Source organism: Silurus meridionalis, chromosome 18 (assembly GCF_014805685.1).
Source record: "Silurus meridionalis isolate SWU-2019-XX chromosome 18, ASM1480568v1, whole genome shotgun sequence".
Classification (NCBI taxonomy): Eukaryota; Metazoa; Chordata; class Actinopteri; order Siluriformes; family Siluridae; genus Silurus; species Silurus meridionalis.
Genome location: NC_060901.1, coordinates 25,074,905 through 25,089,117, shown reverse-complemented (window position 1 = coordinate 25,089,117; position 14,213 = coordinate 25,074,905). Strand labels below are relative to the sequence as shown.

Genomic DNA, 14,213 nt, shown 5'->3' with positions numbered 1-14,213 from the left:
TAAAGACGTTTGAGCTTTGACATGTAATTAAGTAAAAGAAGTCGTTACTACCACCTGTTTTCATGTCACAATGGTAACAGGACCTCACCTCATATTACCGTAATCCCCCATTTATAAACGGAAAAAAACGCGATAAACGGACGCCACCCCACAAATGTGAGACTGTACTGTATTAACATACCGTGTTTTCCACCTCTGGAACACACTGTAACGTTATTGATTTAACACTTCAATCACAGTCAAAGAGCACCATGAAAATCACTCGTTCGGTTTAACAAGTATTTCGTTAACACTGACCCCCAAAATGATTACGGCAAACACTATAAATGACATTGTGTTACTTCAACACACACCTCGTACCTCAGGACCATCCTGTGTAGGTTCTGTACAAATCCCAGAGACCATAAATGGAACCCTACAGGTAACATCGATAAACGAAGTGTTTAATACTTGTAATTATACATGAAGTGTTTAATAAATGTTTATAGTGTTGAATTAACACCTACAGGGATTTATTCATATGTGAAGTGTTTAGAACACTGTTCATGTTAAACAACTAAAGAATAGCATATAATGTAGAATTAACACGTGCAGAATTACATATAGTGTAGAATTAACACCTACAATGTTGTGTTCGTACATAGTGTTAAGAACACTGTTACAGTGTTGTATTGACATTTAAAGCATTGCATTTATACATAAGGTGTTTAGAACACCGTTATAGTGTAGAATTAACACCTACAGGGTTGCACATATTGTACAATTAACACCTACGATGTTGTGTTCGTACATAGTGTTTAGAACACTGTTACAGTGTTGTATTGACATTTACAGAATTGCATTGATACACAAGGTGTTTAGAACACTGTTACAGTGTAGAACTAACACCTACAGGGTTGCATATAGTGTAGATTGAACACTGTTACAGTGTTGAATTGACATTTTCAACATAGCATTTATAAAAAAGGTGTTTAGAACACTGTTACAGTGTTGTATTAACATTTACAGTGTAGAATTAACACCTACAGGGTTGCATATAGTGTAGATTGAACACCTACAATGTTTAGTGTTTAGAACACTGTTACAGTGTTGAATTGATATTTTCAGCATAGCATTTATAAAAAAAAAGGTGTTTAGAACACTGTTAGTGTTGTTTTACCATTTACAGCATTGCAGTCATACACAAGGTGTTTAGAACACCGTTATAGTGTAGAATTAACACCTACAGGGTTGCATATTGTGTAGGATTAACACCTACACCTACCTCTTAATATAGTGTATAATTAACACGTACAATGTTATATTCATGAATAAAGTGTTTAGAACAATGTTGTAGTGTAGAATTAACACCTACAGGGTTGCATATAGGGTAGAATTAACACCTACAATGTTGTATTCACGAATAAGGTGTTTAGAACACTGTTACAGCATTGCATTTATACATAAGGTGTTTAGAACACTGTTATAGTGTAGCATTAAAACCTCCAGGGTTGCATATAGTATAGAATTAAAAACTACAATGTTGTATTCAGGCATTAAGTGTTTAGAACACTGTTACAGTGTTGTATTAACATTTACTGCAGTGCCTTCATACATAAAGTGTTTAGAACACTGTTACAGCTACAGCATTGTATTTATACATAAAGTGTTTAGAACACCGTTATAGTGTACAATTAACACCTACAGGGTTGTATTATATATAAAGTGTTTAGAACTGTGCAGAATGAACACCTACAGGGTTGTATTCATACATAAGGTGTTTAGAACACTGTTGCAACTATAGCATTGCATTTATACATAAAGTGTTTAGAACACTGCAGAATGAACACCTACAGCGTTGTATTCATGCATAAAGTGTTTAGAACACTGCAGAATGAACACCTACAGGTTGTATTCATACTTTAGGTATTTAGAACACTGCAGAATGAACACCTACAGGTTGTATTCATACTTTAGGTATTTAGAACACTGCAGAATGAACACCTACAGGTTGTATTCATACTTTAGGTATTTAGAACACTGCAGAATGAACACCTACAGGTTGTATTCATACTTTGGGTATTTAGAACACTGCAGAATGAACACCTACAGGTTGTATTCATACTTTGGGTATTTAGAACACTGCAGAATGAACACCTACAGGTTGTATTCATACTTTGGGTATTTAGAACACTGCAGAATGAACACCTACAGGGTTGTATTCATGAATAAAGTGTTTAGAACACTGCAGAATGAACACCTAGAGTATTGTATTTATACATTAAGTGTTTAGAACACTGCAGAATGAACACCTATCTATCTATCTATCTATCTATCTATCTATCTATCTATCTATCTACAGCGTTGTATTCATGAATAAAGTGTATAGAAGACTGCAGAATGAACACCTACAGCGTTGTATTCATGCATAAAGTGTTTAGAACACTGCAGAATGAACACCTATCCATCTATCTATCTATCTACAGCGTTGTATTCATGAATAAAGTGTATAGAACACTGCAGAATGAACACCTAGAGTATTGTATTTATACATTAAGTGTTTAGAACACTGCAGAATGAACACCTATCTATCTATCTATCTATCTATCTATCTATCTATCTATCTATCTATCTATCTATAGCTTGTATTCGTGAATAAAGTGTTTGGAACACTGCAGAATAAACACCGTTATACTGTTGAATGAACACCTACAGTGTTGCATGTAGTGTTGAAAGTTGTATAAAGTGTTTATTTAACACCTACAGGTTTGTAATCATACTATCATTTCTTTGTCACTCAGTGCTCAGTGTTCTTCATGTCCCCGGTTGAACCCCGCCGCAAAATCAGGACGCGACATTCTGTCCTGGAGTCGTGTTCAGATTCAGACGCGGCCGTATGTGTCTCTCTCTCTCTTTCTTTATTATATACATATGTATCCCTCTATCCTTTTTTTTTTCTCTCTATCCCGAGGAAAAAACGTCACCGAGCTCCGGTTTTTTTCCACTGAACAGTCAAAAGCGTCGCCGCCTCGGTTAATCAGAATCCTCGGAGTTTTTTCCTCCTCGAAGGTGAAACAGGAGGACAGGAGGACAGGAGAAAGGGACAAAAAAAGAGAAAGAATAGGAAAAAAAAGAAAACAAACCCGGAGAACCCTGGAGACATACGCCACACCGTTACTGCGCGCGCTCGCGCACCGTTTGATTTGGTTTGAGCACGCGAAAACGAGAGAGAGAGAGAGAGAGAGAGAGAGACGCGAAGGGAGAAGAAGAAGAAGAAAATGGTGTGAAACGTTACCCGGTTCGCCGGCCCCAGGCCTGAGCCCCCCTCCGGTAGTCGCTCGCGCGCAGCCCCGTCCCGTCTTCCCTCCACGGCCGCTCTTTCCCTCTCTCCCTCTTTCCTCTCTCTCTCTCCCTCTTTTCCTCCCTCCCTCCCTCCCTCTCTCCGGCCCCGGTAACTCGCGCCGCCGCAGAGGACGTCAGAACCGGAAGAGATTCCACTGGGTCCTGGAAAAAAAAAGGGAAAAACGGGAGGAGAGTCCGCTGTCGTCGGTTGTGCTCGTGACATCACGGGGGAGGGAAGGGGTGGTGGTGTTTGGAAGCGCGCGCGACTGAGTGAGTGAGTGAGGGTGATGACGTACGTTGGAACTGTAACGGTTTGGATCCGACGCACGAGCGGAGAGCTCAATAAATAACTGTGGAAAAAAAAGATAACCGGAAACCGATCAACATGGCGGAAATCCTTCATTCCCACTAAATTCATGAACAATGTATTCACTAAATTTGGTGCGTCAGTGGCCTTCAGTGGTCCCACCTGATCCACCTTCTGAAACCAGCGTTATGACGTCACGGCTGCATAAAGTGACCTGGGGTTCATTTTGGTGGTCTCCTGTGGATTGTTGGGGGATTCGAGATTGGCAAATTCCGTGTTTTTGTGAAAATACAACAAAACTAAACAAAACAAAAATATATAAACGATTATATCCACATGAATATATCAAAGCTTGTGCAGTTTGCTACAGATGGGGTTTGCGAGCTCTGACTTGTAGGCTCTCTGACCATCCAATCAAAGGACGTGAAAATGCTGACGTTATTGGATGCCTGCTATCTGATTGGTTACAGCGACAGCTCCGAGCAACATGTATTTTACGCTACAGGAGCCCATACTGCTGATTTTGAAGGCCTCATGACAGATTCCTTTGACACGTAACACGTGACGTGACAGCCGAAATCTGATTGGTTAGAAACTCAAACGTGAACAGAACAACCTGTCAATATGTTATGCAAATAAATATACTCTGTTTATATGGGTGGAGTTGTGCGTGGAGCTATTGTGGAGCTGTGAGTGGAGCCATTGGTGGAGATGTGGTAGGAGATGTTGGTGGAGCTGTGAGTGGAGCCATTGGCAGAGATGTGGTTGGAGCTGTTCTGGAGATGTTGGTGGAGCTGTTCTGGAGATGTGGGTGAAGTTCTTGGCAGGGCTGACGGTTGAGCAATTGATTAAGGTGGAGCCAGTGGTTGGGCTGTGGGTAGAGCTCTTGTGAAACTAGGTATAGCTGAGAGTATAGCTGTCAGTGAAGATGATGTGGAGCTGTTGGTGGAGCACTTAAGCTGTGATGGCGATTGGGAGTGGATGGAACTATGGGCTGGCGATCATTGGCGAACTTCTCCAGGAAAAAAGGAAGTTCAGGGAGACCAATGACCACAGCCTCCTCACCACTGATTATTCACCTGTATGCATTCAAAAGCCATCAGCTGTCCACTGATCCACTCCAGTTTATTATCATTGCCCCCATTTCCCCCAGTGCTTTATAACACACATTCTCTGCAGCTGCCATCCAAAATGGCTCCACTGAGCTCAGAGTGACCCACTTACTGCCTCGCACAACACACACACACACACACACACACACACACACACACACACACACACACACACACACACACACGGCTGATTTAAAGCAGGTCCAGAGAGCTACACACTGGGAAGAAGGTCATAAATAAAGCGTCTCAACTCAAAATTGCCCCCATCATGAGCAGGTCAAACACACTCTCAACCTCCCCAACATACACCTGCGCACACACACACACACACACACACACACACACACACACACAAAACCCTAAATCTAAACAGCACTGTTTCGTCATACAAAAATCCCCGAAAGTGTGGTTTTTTTCTTCTAAAATAACACCTGGTCTTCTGGAAGACATGTCACTTAACCATCAAACACAAATACCCACAATGCCGTTCTGACAGCGTATCGGTGGGATTGACAGTGATGCATTGGTACTTTAATCTTTTAGCAGGTTTGAATTTGAAGCTTTCAAATTTCTCGCTAATCACACCCACAATCTCATGGATCGCCAACTAGCGAGCTCTCTGGAAGAACTCTGCTGAAAGCTTTTATGCCTATCGAACTGCCAGAGGTGTAAAGAGTACCTGCAAATCTTACTTGAGTAAAAGTATAGAAATCAAACAGCATCTAAGCATAGTCTATTCTTAGGTCAAATTCACCAATTCCAATATGACTTGAGTAAAAGTTTTAGAGTATCTGATTTGAACAGTACGTGAGCATTTGACTCAACATAGAGCAAGTTTTAAAGTAATTGTGGTGTTTGAAATGCCGTAAATCATCAGGACACGAAACGAAACCTTTGCTATGTTTCCACACGGACTGTTAATGAGGTGATACTGGAGAAACTGTACCTCATAACTTTCATACGGATTACAGAATCAGAGAATATTTGTATTCGATGTGAACTGGTGTATTTAAAAGTAGACTTTTCCAGCTTTCTATACATATATTTATTGTGTGTGAGGCAAATATTCACTGAGATTCAGCTTGTTTTAATTATGTGTCTGTGAAGAGAGATGGCAGAGAGCAACTCCCCCCCCCCGTCTGTTTGCTTGATTTTACAAAAGCACAGCATTTTGTTGTTATTATAAGTGTGTTAAAATAAAAGTAGACCCTTCACAGATTCGAATGATGCATTGCTCTGATCTGTACAGTCAAAAAGACAAGACTGATTTAAGTTTGTTTTGGCGTTATGAGGGGAAAAAAAAAAAATGCCACAAAACTCGCCTGTGCGTTTGTCGACCCCAGAGGGTAAATTGTCGGATTTGTGCATCATCACGGATTTTGTTTCTGATTCGAGACTTGGCGCATCGGTAAAACAAATGTTTACTGATAAAAATTATTTTTTGGTGTTTATTTATTTGTGTGTTTGTGTGAAACGGAAATCATTATACAGTATCAGGAGAAATTCAGGGGAAACTCTGGTCCCCACTATCACAACCTAGTGGACAAAACGAATATGACATGTATACTATACTACTGGAGCTGAAGTCTGTGCATTCTTTTACATTTTTCTCCCACATTCTGGTGTTTATTATGGTGTGTGTGTGTGTGTGTGTGTGTGTGTGTGTGTGTGTGTGTGTGTGTGTGTGTGTGTGAGAGAGAGAAGAAATGAACAGGAAGGGAGGTACTGCAACAGAGGAAGGCTTAATGGTGGAGAATGGGGAAGGGAAAAGGGAGCCGATCTGGAATGTGTCCTTGGGTAAACCGTAGCTGGGCTATTTTAACACACACACACACACACACACACACACACACACACACACACACACACACACACACAGCTGTTCCAATTATAGAGTGATCTGATTAGGCCACGTATTGAATTACGTCACTTTCATTTGAGCCTTTAATACACGCTAACGCTTGTGGTTTACCTGACAACACACACACACACACACACACACACACACACACACACACACACACTGCTCGCAGGCTTTCTCTCACTCATTATGTCTCTCAAACACACACACACACACACACACTGTCCTCAGTTCGCCTCCCTCTCATTAAAATGCGCCCCATGTCTCTCCGGCTTGTGTTGGCGGCTCGCCAAGATGGCCGCCTGACCACACTCACATATATATGTTCTCATTCCATCTATCTCTGCTGTTGCTGCCTCTCTCTCTCCTGACGGCTTCTTTTTTTTTTCTGTCCTGCCCTTACAAAATTGTCATCAGTTTTGCCTCACTTGATAACACCCTTGATGACCCCCTGGTCACAGAGGTCAGAAAACCCCTCAGGTTAAAGCGATCTTTAGCATACAGGTGGAAGGCCTGGGGTGCAGCCGACCTCTTCAATCTTCATGGAGCTGGCTTTGTGCATGCTGGAACAGGTTATGGTGTCCTAAATAAAGTAAATGGAAATTTCCATGTTCATCCAAAGACGTTCTATACAATTATGTGCCTCCAAGTTTGGCGGGAAAAACAACATATAGGTGGACCTACAGAGGAAGCTGTTGTGGAGCACTTTTCGAGGTGTTGGTGGAACAGTTGCGGAGATATAGGTAGAGATGTGGGAGGAGCTGTTGTGGAGCTGTGCATATAGATATAGGTGGAGATGTGGATGGAGTAGTTGTGCAGATGTGGTTGGAAATATCTTCAGTACTGTTACAACTATGCCAGAAAAAGAGAAGGATCCGACACACACACACACACACACACACACACACACACACACACACACACACACACACACACCACAGCTCAGGGCACGTGAATCACATGACAAAGCCATTTTAATAGGTCACTGTGTTACTAGGGAGAATGCTAAACACACAGAGAACAAACACAGCCATGTTTCTTCACCAGCAAAATTATCTTTATGGTCAAAGGTGAATTCCTGATCACGAATCACACATTTCAACTGTGAAATAAATTCTTTCGATATTTACCCTCAGCCAGAGCCGGGCGAAAACATCGGATTAAATTACACCTTCCTTTTATCTTCAGAATAGGCAAGCAAACCGATACGCTTTCTCGTTTCATCTTTCTGGCCCTTGAAATAAGCGCCGCCCCATCATAACAGCACGGTTCTGCTTTGTAAAAGCGAAAAAAATGCTTTAATTCTGACGGGGTCACGGCACCAGTTAATAATCACCATGCTTTTCTTTTTTTATTTATAGCAAAGTTGGGGTGGGTGGGGGGGTAAAAGAACTATTGACACTAGGGGTATACCGGTACACAAAATTCACATTTGGTACCTCAGCCTTAAAGTCATAGTTTACTATTAATACTAATAAAGTGTTTGGGTTTTACATTTAAAATTCTATTTTCTAAAGATGAGCTATGTTTTCAAGCTGCAATTTTTTTTATTAAACTAATAAATATAATACAAAATATAAATAAATTTGACTTGAAATTTTGTACATTTTAAACATTTCCATCCATACATTCACTTTCGCCCCATGGCCCTTTTGGTGTTTCATATTAAAAATAAAAGGTTTTGGCACCTTTGATCGAAACTGTACTTACATCGTGTAATTTTGTCCTCGTCTTCTCTTAAGGTTCTGCAGCCGTCGCTCTGGATGGAGTTCTCTTCACTTGGTGGTCACACAACTGCAGCTAAGGATAAAGATCTATGAAGTTCCTGAGCAACGATGGATTTGAACAGTAATGAATATAAACAGGCTGCTACAATGGGTTCAGGACCACAGTTTGCAGTAACAGTTCTGCATATAAGCATCCATCACTAAACAGTGCACCTCAACAATGATGGAACTGTAATGAATGGACATTCTGCCACCCAGATGAGGATGGGTACCCTCTGGTTCCCCTCAAGGTTTCTTCCTCATGACGTCTCAGGGAGTTTTTCCTTGCCATAGTCACCATTGGCTCAGTCATTAGGATAAACATTTTTTAGTTTATAAATTCATATTTTATAACCTTTTCATCTTTGTAGTCATGTTGGATTTTGGGTCTTGACCTCTATGCTTTGTACAACCTGCCTGATATTGTGTTGGTCCCCTTTTGCTGCTAATACAGTTTGAGCTATAAAAGCTTGTCTTTTGGAGCCACACGGACCAGCCTTCGCTCCCCAAATGCTCTTCCTGTCACCACTCTTCTCTCTCTCTCTCTCATTAAATATGCTCCTGAGGTTTCAGTGACCACTGTTCCTGCCCCTCTCCCCTGCGTGGATCTTCCCACTTCATCCAGGCCTGCCTCTGGATAGTGTTCTCTTCGTTTGGAGGCCACTCTGTGCAGCTTGGGACGGATTCTCATCAACGCCTTGGGTGGTCAATGAAATTCCGGAGTAAGAACGGGCGCTTTGAGGATGGATTGGACTGTAGTTAATGTCAACATTCTGCTACACTCAGGACTCAGGACTACTTTTCGCTTCTGGTCATCATCACTGTACCCCGCAACATCTTATATCTGCTATAAATGGACATTCGGTGCAACCCAGATGAGAATGGGTTCCCTCTTGAGTCTGGTTTCTCTCAAGGTTTCTTCCTTATGCCATTTCAGGGAGTTTTTTCTTCACCACAGTCACCACTGGTTTGTTTATCTGTGTAAAGCTTCTTTGAGACAATGTTCATTGTTGAAAGCGCAATACAGTGGAACCTCGGAGCTCGTGAGGATTAGGGACCAAGACCGGTCGCGAGTTCTGAATTTTTGCGACCTTTTGATACGCCCCTTCCAACCCAGTAAAAACCCAAACACTACTATACGAAATCGATTTAAATGAGTAAATAACACTATTTCACTCCATAACACTTAATTACTAGACTATTTTAACAATACTTTATGTAAATTAACAGCAATTTGTCATACAGTACTGTATATGTTATATTTTATAGTTTAAATGAATAATACATAATAGTTTTAAAGCATTTTTTAGACAATTTTAATGAGATAAACCATAATTAGAAATGTTAAAACTAGCGTTTTGAGCAGCTCGCGGTTGCTCACGAGCCAATCTGAATGAGAGTCGCCGGTCGGAATGTTCCACTGTACAAATTCCACTGTACAAATAAAAATGAATTGAATTGACCCAGTCGTCTAGATGTCCAAATTTGGCCCTCGTCAAACTCGTCAAATCCTTACGCTTGCCCATTTGTCCTGATTCTAACACATAAATTTTGGGGACAGAACTGCAGAACGCAGTAAAAAGTATTATGACAAAACCTTTACATGATATCTATACGATAATTATCCAGCTCATGTCCTGACACACACTTATTGAACATTATGGACACTGTATTGTTACAAAAAAAAAAAAAAAAAAAAAGAGAAACATTTAAATTCGAAAAAATAGCACTTTATTTAATACATTTGAAAAATCGGACACTGATTTGATTCGCCTGATATGAAACACAGTCTGGATGCCGGTCACATGACCCGAGGAGGACGAGGACTTAAAAATAAAACCTGATGGTTACCGGCACCATGAGCCCCCCCCGAACCTGCCCCACACACACACACACACACGCGCGAAAGGAACACTCCATTTATTATAAAAGCACTCTAAAGATAAAACGAACGAGTTTTCCGTTTCACCAGGAACACGACGAGGGATTTGTGCATTAATGGCAACCAGACATACGAATAGTATATGAATAAAGAAGACAAAAAAAACCCTTACATCTTCAGATGTCTCTCCAAACCAGACTGCAGTCACTCATCCCTCTTTTTTGTTGTACACTCATTTCGCATCGTTTTACACTTTGAGGCACTTTTTCCGATCGAGCGGAATTCCGACTTCGTTTTTTTTCTAGAAACTATTTTTCCTTATCCTATTACAAATTAAAAGCACGAACTGAAACTTCGTATGAGCATACAAATACGCCGTTTGGCCAAAAGTACAGTGGGATTTGAGACGCGTCACCCCCCTGAAAAGATAGGGGGTGCAATTGCGCATGTTTCGGGAAAAATACAAAATACAAACATTTCCCGCAAATTGTTTTGAGATTCATAAAAGGCAGTTTCATTATAGTGGCAATCCAGTATTATATATATATATATATATATACACACACACACACACACACACACTTTAAGTAAGTACACAGCACAGCAGGTCAGATATATTTGCGTGTGTGTGTGTTTTTGTTTGCACACACTTTACTACAAACAGTGTTTAAATAAAAATAAAACCTACGCCGCGAGGCATCGTGGGTAACGTCTCCAGGACTTAGTACGCGCACATTTCAGTCGTTCGACAGCCCTTTTCCGTTTCCGTTTCCTGTACCTAAAACGAGTTCTATAAAAACTAAATCATCTGTAACTTTTTTTATAATTTACACACACTTTCAAGAGGAAAAAACAAACAGAAAATAACGGACGAATCCACGATCCGATACTTCAAAAGCCCGATTTTGCAAACGGCAGACGCAGGCAGCGAATTCAAGACTTCCGAAGAGTTTTCCTGGAGTTTCTTCTAAAAAAACTGGAGCGACGTCAATAGAAGGCTATTTGTATTTTTCCCATCCTGGAACATTAGCTTTGAGGGCGGGGCATTGGAGGCTGGGGTTTGGGAAGAAGGGGGTTGGAGGCGGGGCTTTTTTAAGGCAGGGCTTTAGGAGGAAGAGCTTTGGAGGTGGGGTTTTAGAGTTAGGGCTCTGGAGGCGAGGCTTTGGAGTTAGGGCTTTGGAGGTGGGGCTTTGGAGGCGAGACTGGAGAACAAGACTGGACTCGGACTCAACTCGCCACCAGACGTGAATCCGATCTGCAAAACTGCAGAAAAGGGACCAAAGAACGCTGTTTAGAAGGCCGCGACTTCGAATCCCAGCACCTCCAAGCTGCCACTGTTCCTGCCAGGCCCTTGAGCAAGGCCCCTTACCACCTAAACTACTCGGGTTGCGTAATGCGATGGATTTGGCAGTTTTTGGAAAAACCACCATATGTTAGAAATGTGTTTCTCCACAGGAAACCGAACCAAAATCGCGACTTCGTAGTCTAGTAGTCTTCAGCACCACCAAAAATAGCTGCCACTCGATCGGACGCGGTTTTCAAGTAACGTAAACGCGTTAAAAGTGAGTCCGAGTCCGCCAGACCCTCGATATTTTTTCTGCCTGGAGATTTACGATCGCGAACCTCTGGTTAGGTGCGTACGCCTGCGGGAGCTTCGAAGCCGACTGAGGAAAATAAATAAAAAATAATAAATTAACGGCGCAAACGAATCCTTTCATTAACCGTGTTTCAGCGACCTGCGTGATTCCCTCCTCACTTTCTCTTTCATCATCACCTTTTGTCTCTCCTTTTCTCACTTCCCTTCATCCTTCTTTATACATCCCATAAAACTATAAACAATTCAAAGTCTCTGTTCCGTCCCTCGATTAGCGCCTCCTCGTTCTCAGTAGTTTTTTCGTTTATTTTTATTTATCTAGCTTTCAACCAATATGATTTCAAACTGAGCTTATTAATCGTACAAACACAAACCGAAACTAAACACGACTAAATAAAAAGGGGGGAGAAAAAAAAATCGTTTCGTTCTAAACAGTGGCTCCTGGAAGCTCGTGTCTCCGCCGGGCTCCTCTTCATCGTCACGAGAGCAGGCTGTGAACCGGACGCTTGGATTCTCTGGGCGGAGTCTGCAGAGTTGTCGTTCTCACCTGTCCTACTGCCGCACCTGAAACGAGGAAAAGGCATTCGTCAGAGTGAATAATGTGTCAGGATTTAAGCCCCGCCTTCTTTCTGAGTTTCAAGGCAAAATTGTGTATTCGTTCTGGGTGAGGCAGGAAGTAAGTAAAGGGGAAGGAGGAAAGAATCATTCCACATCCCACACACTCAAACTGCTCCCTGGTTGATGCCAACAAGTAATTAGGGCAGTCCAATACACACACACACACACACACACACACACACACACACACACACACACACACACACACACACACACACACACACACACACACACATTAGATATAAGCTGTAAACATCACAGCCCAGGTTTAACTACACTACAGCCTGGAAGCAGCAGGACACTTAATTAGAAGTGAATCGATGGAGGTTAAAGAGCAGATCGTTTCGCACATCTGAGGTAAAAAACCTCAACGTCACACAATCGTGAATTTGTGTTTCACGGTTTCCTCTGTCAGTCTTTGTGGAATGAAAAGAAAAAAAAAACAGCTAGTAAATCCACCCGAATATGATATAAGGACGTGAAAATGACGAATCATGAGGACCAGGGATCGTGAAACATCCAGAAGTCTGGGCTCAAACTGCCCAGAATCAGTGAATACAAAAGTGGGTAGAACTTAGAAGAATGTGACTTGGGTATAAATGAAAACCCCAGAGTGAAAACTTGAAACTAGAACTCCAGTGAGAATATTTCAGCAAAGAAGTGGGTGGAGCTTACAGAATTGTGACAGAGGTATACATGAAGCCACTGGAGCACCGAGTCAGAACTTTGGTTTTGCAACTGTAGAAGGTGTGTGTGTTTGTGTGCGTACCTCTGTCTCTTCCATTCCGCAGTCTCTGTTCTTCCTCCATTACGTCTTCATCTACACACAGAGACACACCGTGAGACACACCCACAGACATGCCCTCAGACACACCCACACACACAAACATGCCCACATATACACCTATACATACACACAGATACACCCATATATACCCACAAACATACACACACACACAAACATGCCCACAGATATATACCCACAGACACACACACCTACACCCACAGACACACACATATACTCCCACAAACATGCCCACAGATACACCCACACACCCACAAACATGCCCACAGATACACCCACAGACACACTCACATATATACCCACAAACACACACACACACATGCCCACAGATACACCCACAGATACACACATATATACCCACAAACATACACACACACACACACACACATGCCTACAGATACACACATATATACCCACAGACACACACATACACCTACAAACATGCCCACAGATACACACAGATACACCCACATATATACCCACACACACACACACACACACACACGCCCACAGATACACCACATATATACCCACAGACACACACATACACCCACAAACATGCCTACAGATACACAGATACACCACATATATACCTACACACACACACACACATGCCTACAGATACACCCACAGATACACCCACATATATACCCACAGACACACACATACACCCACAAACATGCCCACAGATACACACAGATACACCCACATATATACCCACACACACACACACACACACACACACACAGATACACCCATATATACCCACAGACACACATACACCCACAAACATGCCCACAGATACACACAGATACACCCACATATATACCCACAAGCACACACACACACACATGCCCACAGATACACCCACAGATACACCCACATATATACCCACAGACACACACATACACCCACAAACATGCCCACAGATACACCCACAGACACAC

At 42.0% G+C, this 14,213-nt stretch overlaps 2 protein-coding genes across 10 annotated transcripts in view; both read right to left on the bottom strand.

Annotated features, from left to right (window-relative positions):
- Positions 1 to 3,570, bottom strand: part of LOC124401363 (DNA (cytosine-5)-methyltransferase 3A-like) — a 61,179-nt gene extending 57,609 nt beyond the window's left edge. For 3 of the 9 annotated variants that reach the window (XM_046873625.1, XM_046873627.1, XM_046873628.1), the window contains exon 1: positions 2,744 to 2,763. Coding sequence is in view for 5 of the 9 variants with exons in the window: in XM_046873620.1 (XP_046729576.1) it covers positions 3,275 to 3,544 (270 nt within the window). In the remaining 4 variants the exon portion in view is untranslated. Of the gene's footprint in view, positions 1 to 2,743; positions 2,764 to 3,274 lie in introns of those variants that run through there. The other 6 variants (XM_046873620.1, XM_046873623.1, XM_046873621.1 and 3 more) reach the window with 5 other exon arrangements.
- Positions 3,571 to 10,075: 6,505 nt separating this feature from the next.
- Positions 10,076 to 14,213, bottom strand: part of LOC124401431 (dystrobrevin beta-like) — a 33,289-nt gene continuing 29,151 nt past the window's right edge. The window contains exons 18-19 of the mRNA XM_046873760.1: positions 13,231 to 13,281; positions 10,076 to 12,407 (exon numbers count right to left, since the gene is read on the bottom strand). Coding sequence (XP_046729716.1) covers positions 12,322 to 12,407; positions 13,231 to 13,281 — 137 coding nt within the window. The 3' untranslated portion in view covers positions 10,076 to 12,321. The remainder of the gene's footprint in view (positions 12,408 to 13,230; positions 13,282 to 14,213) is intronic.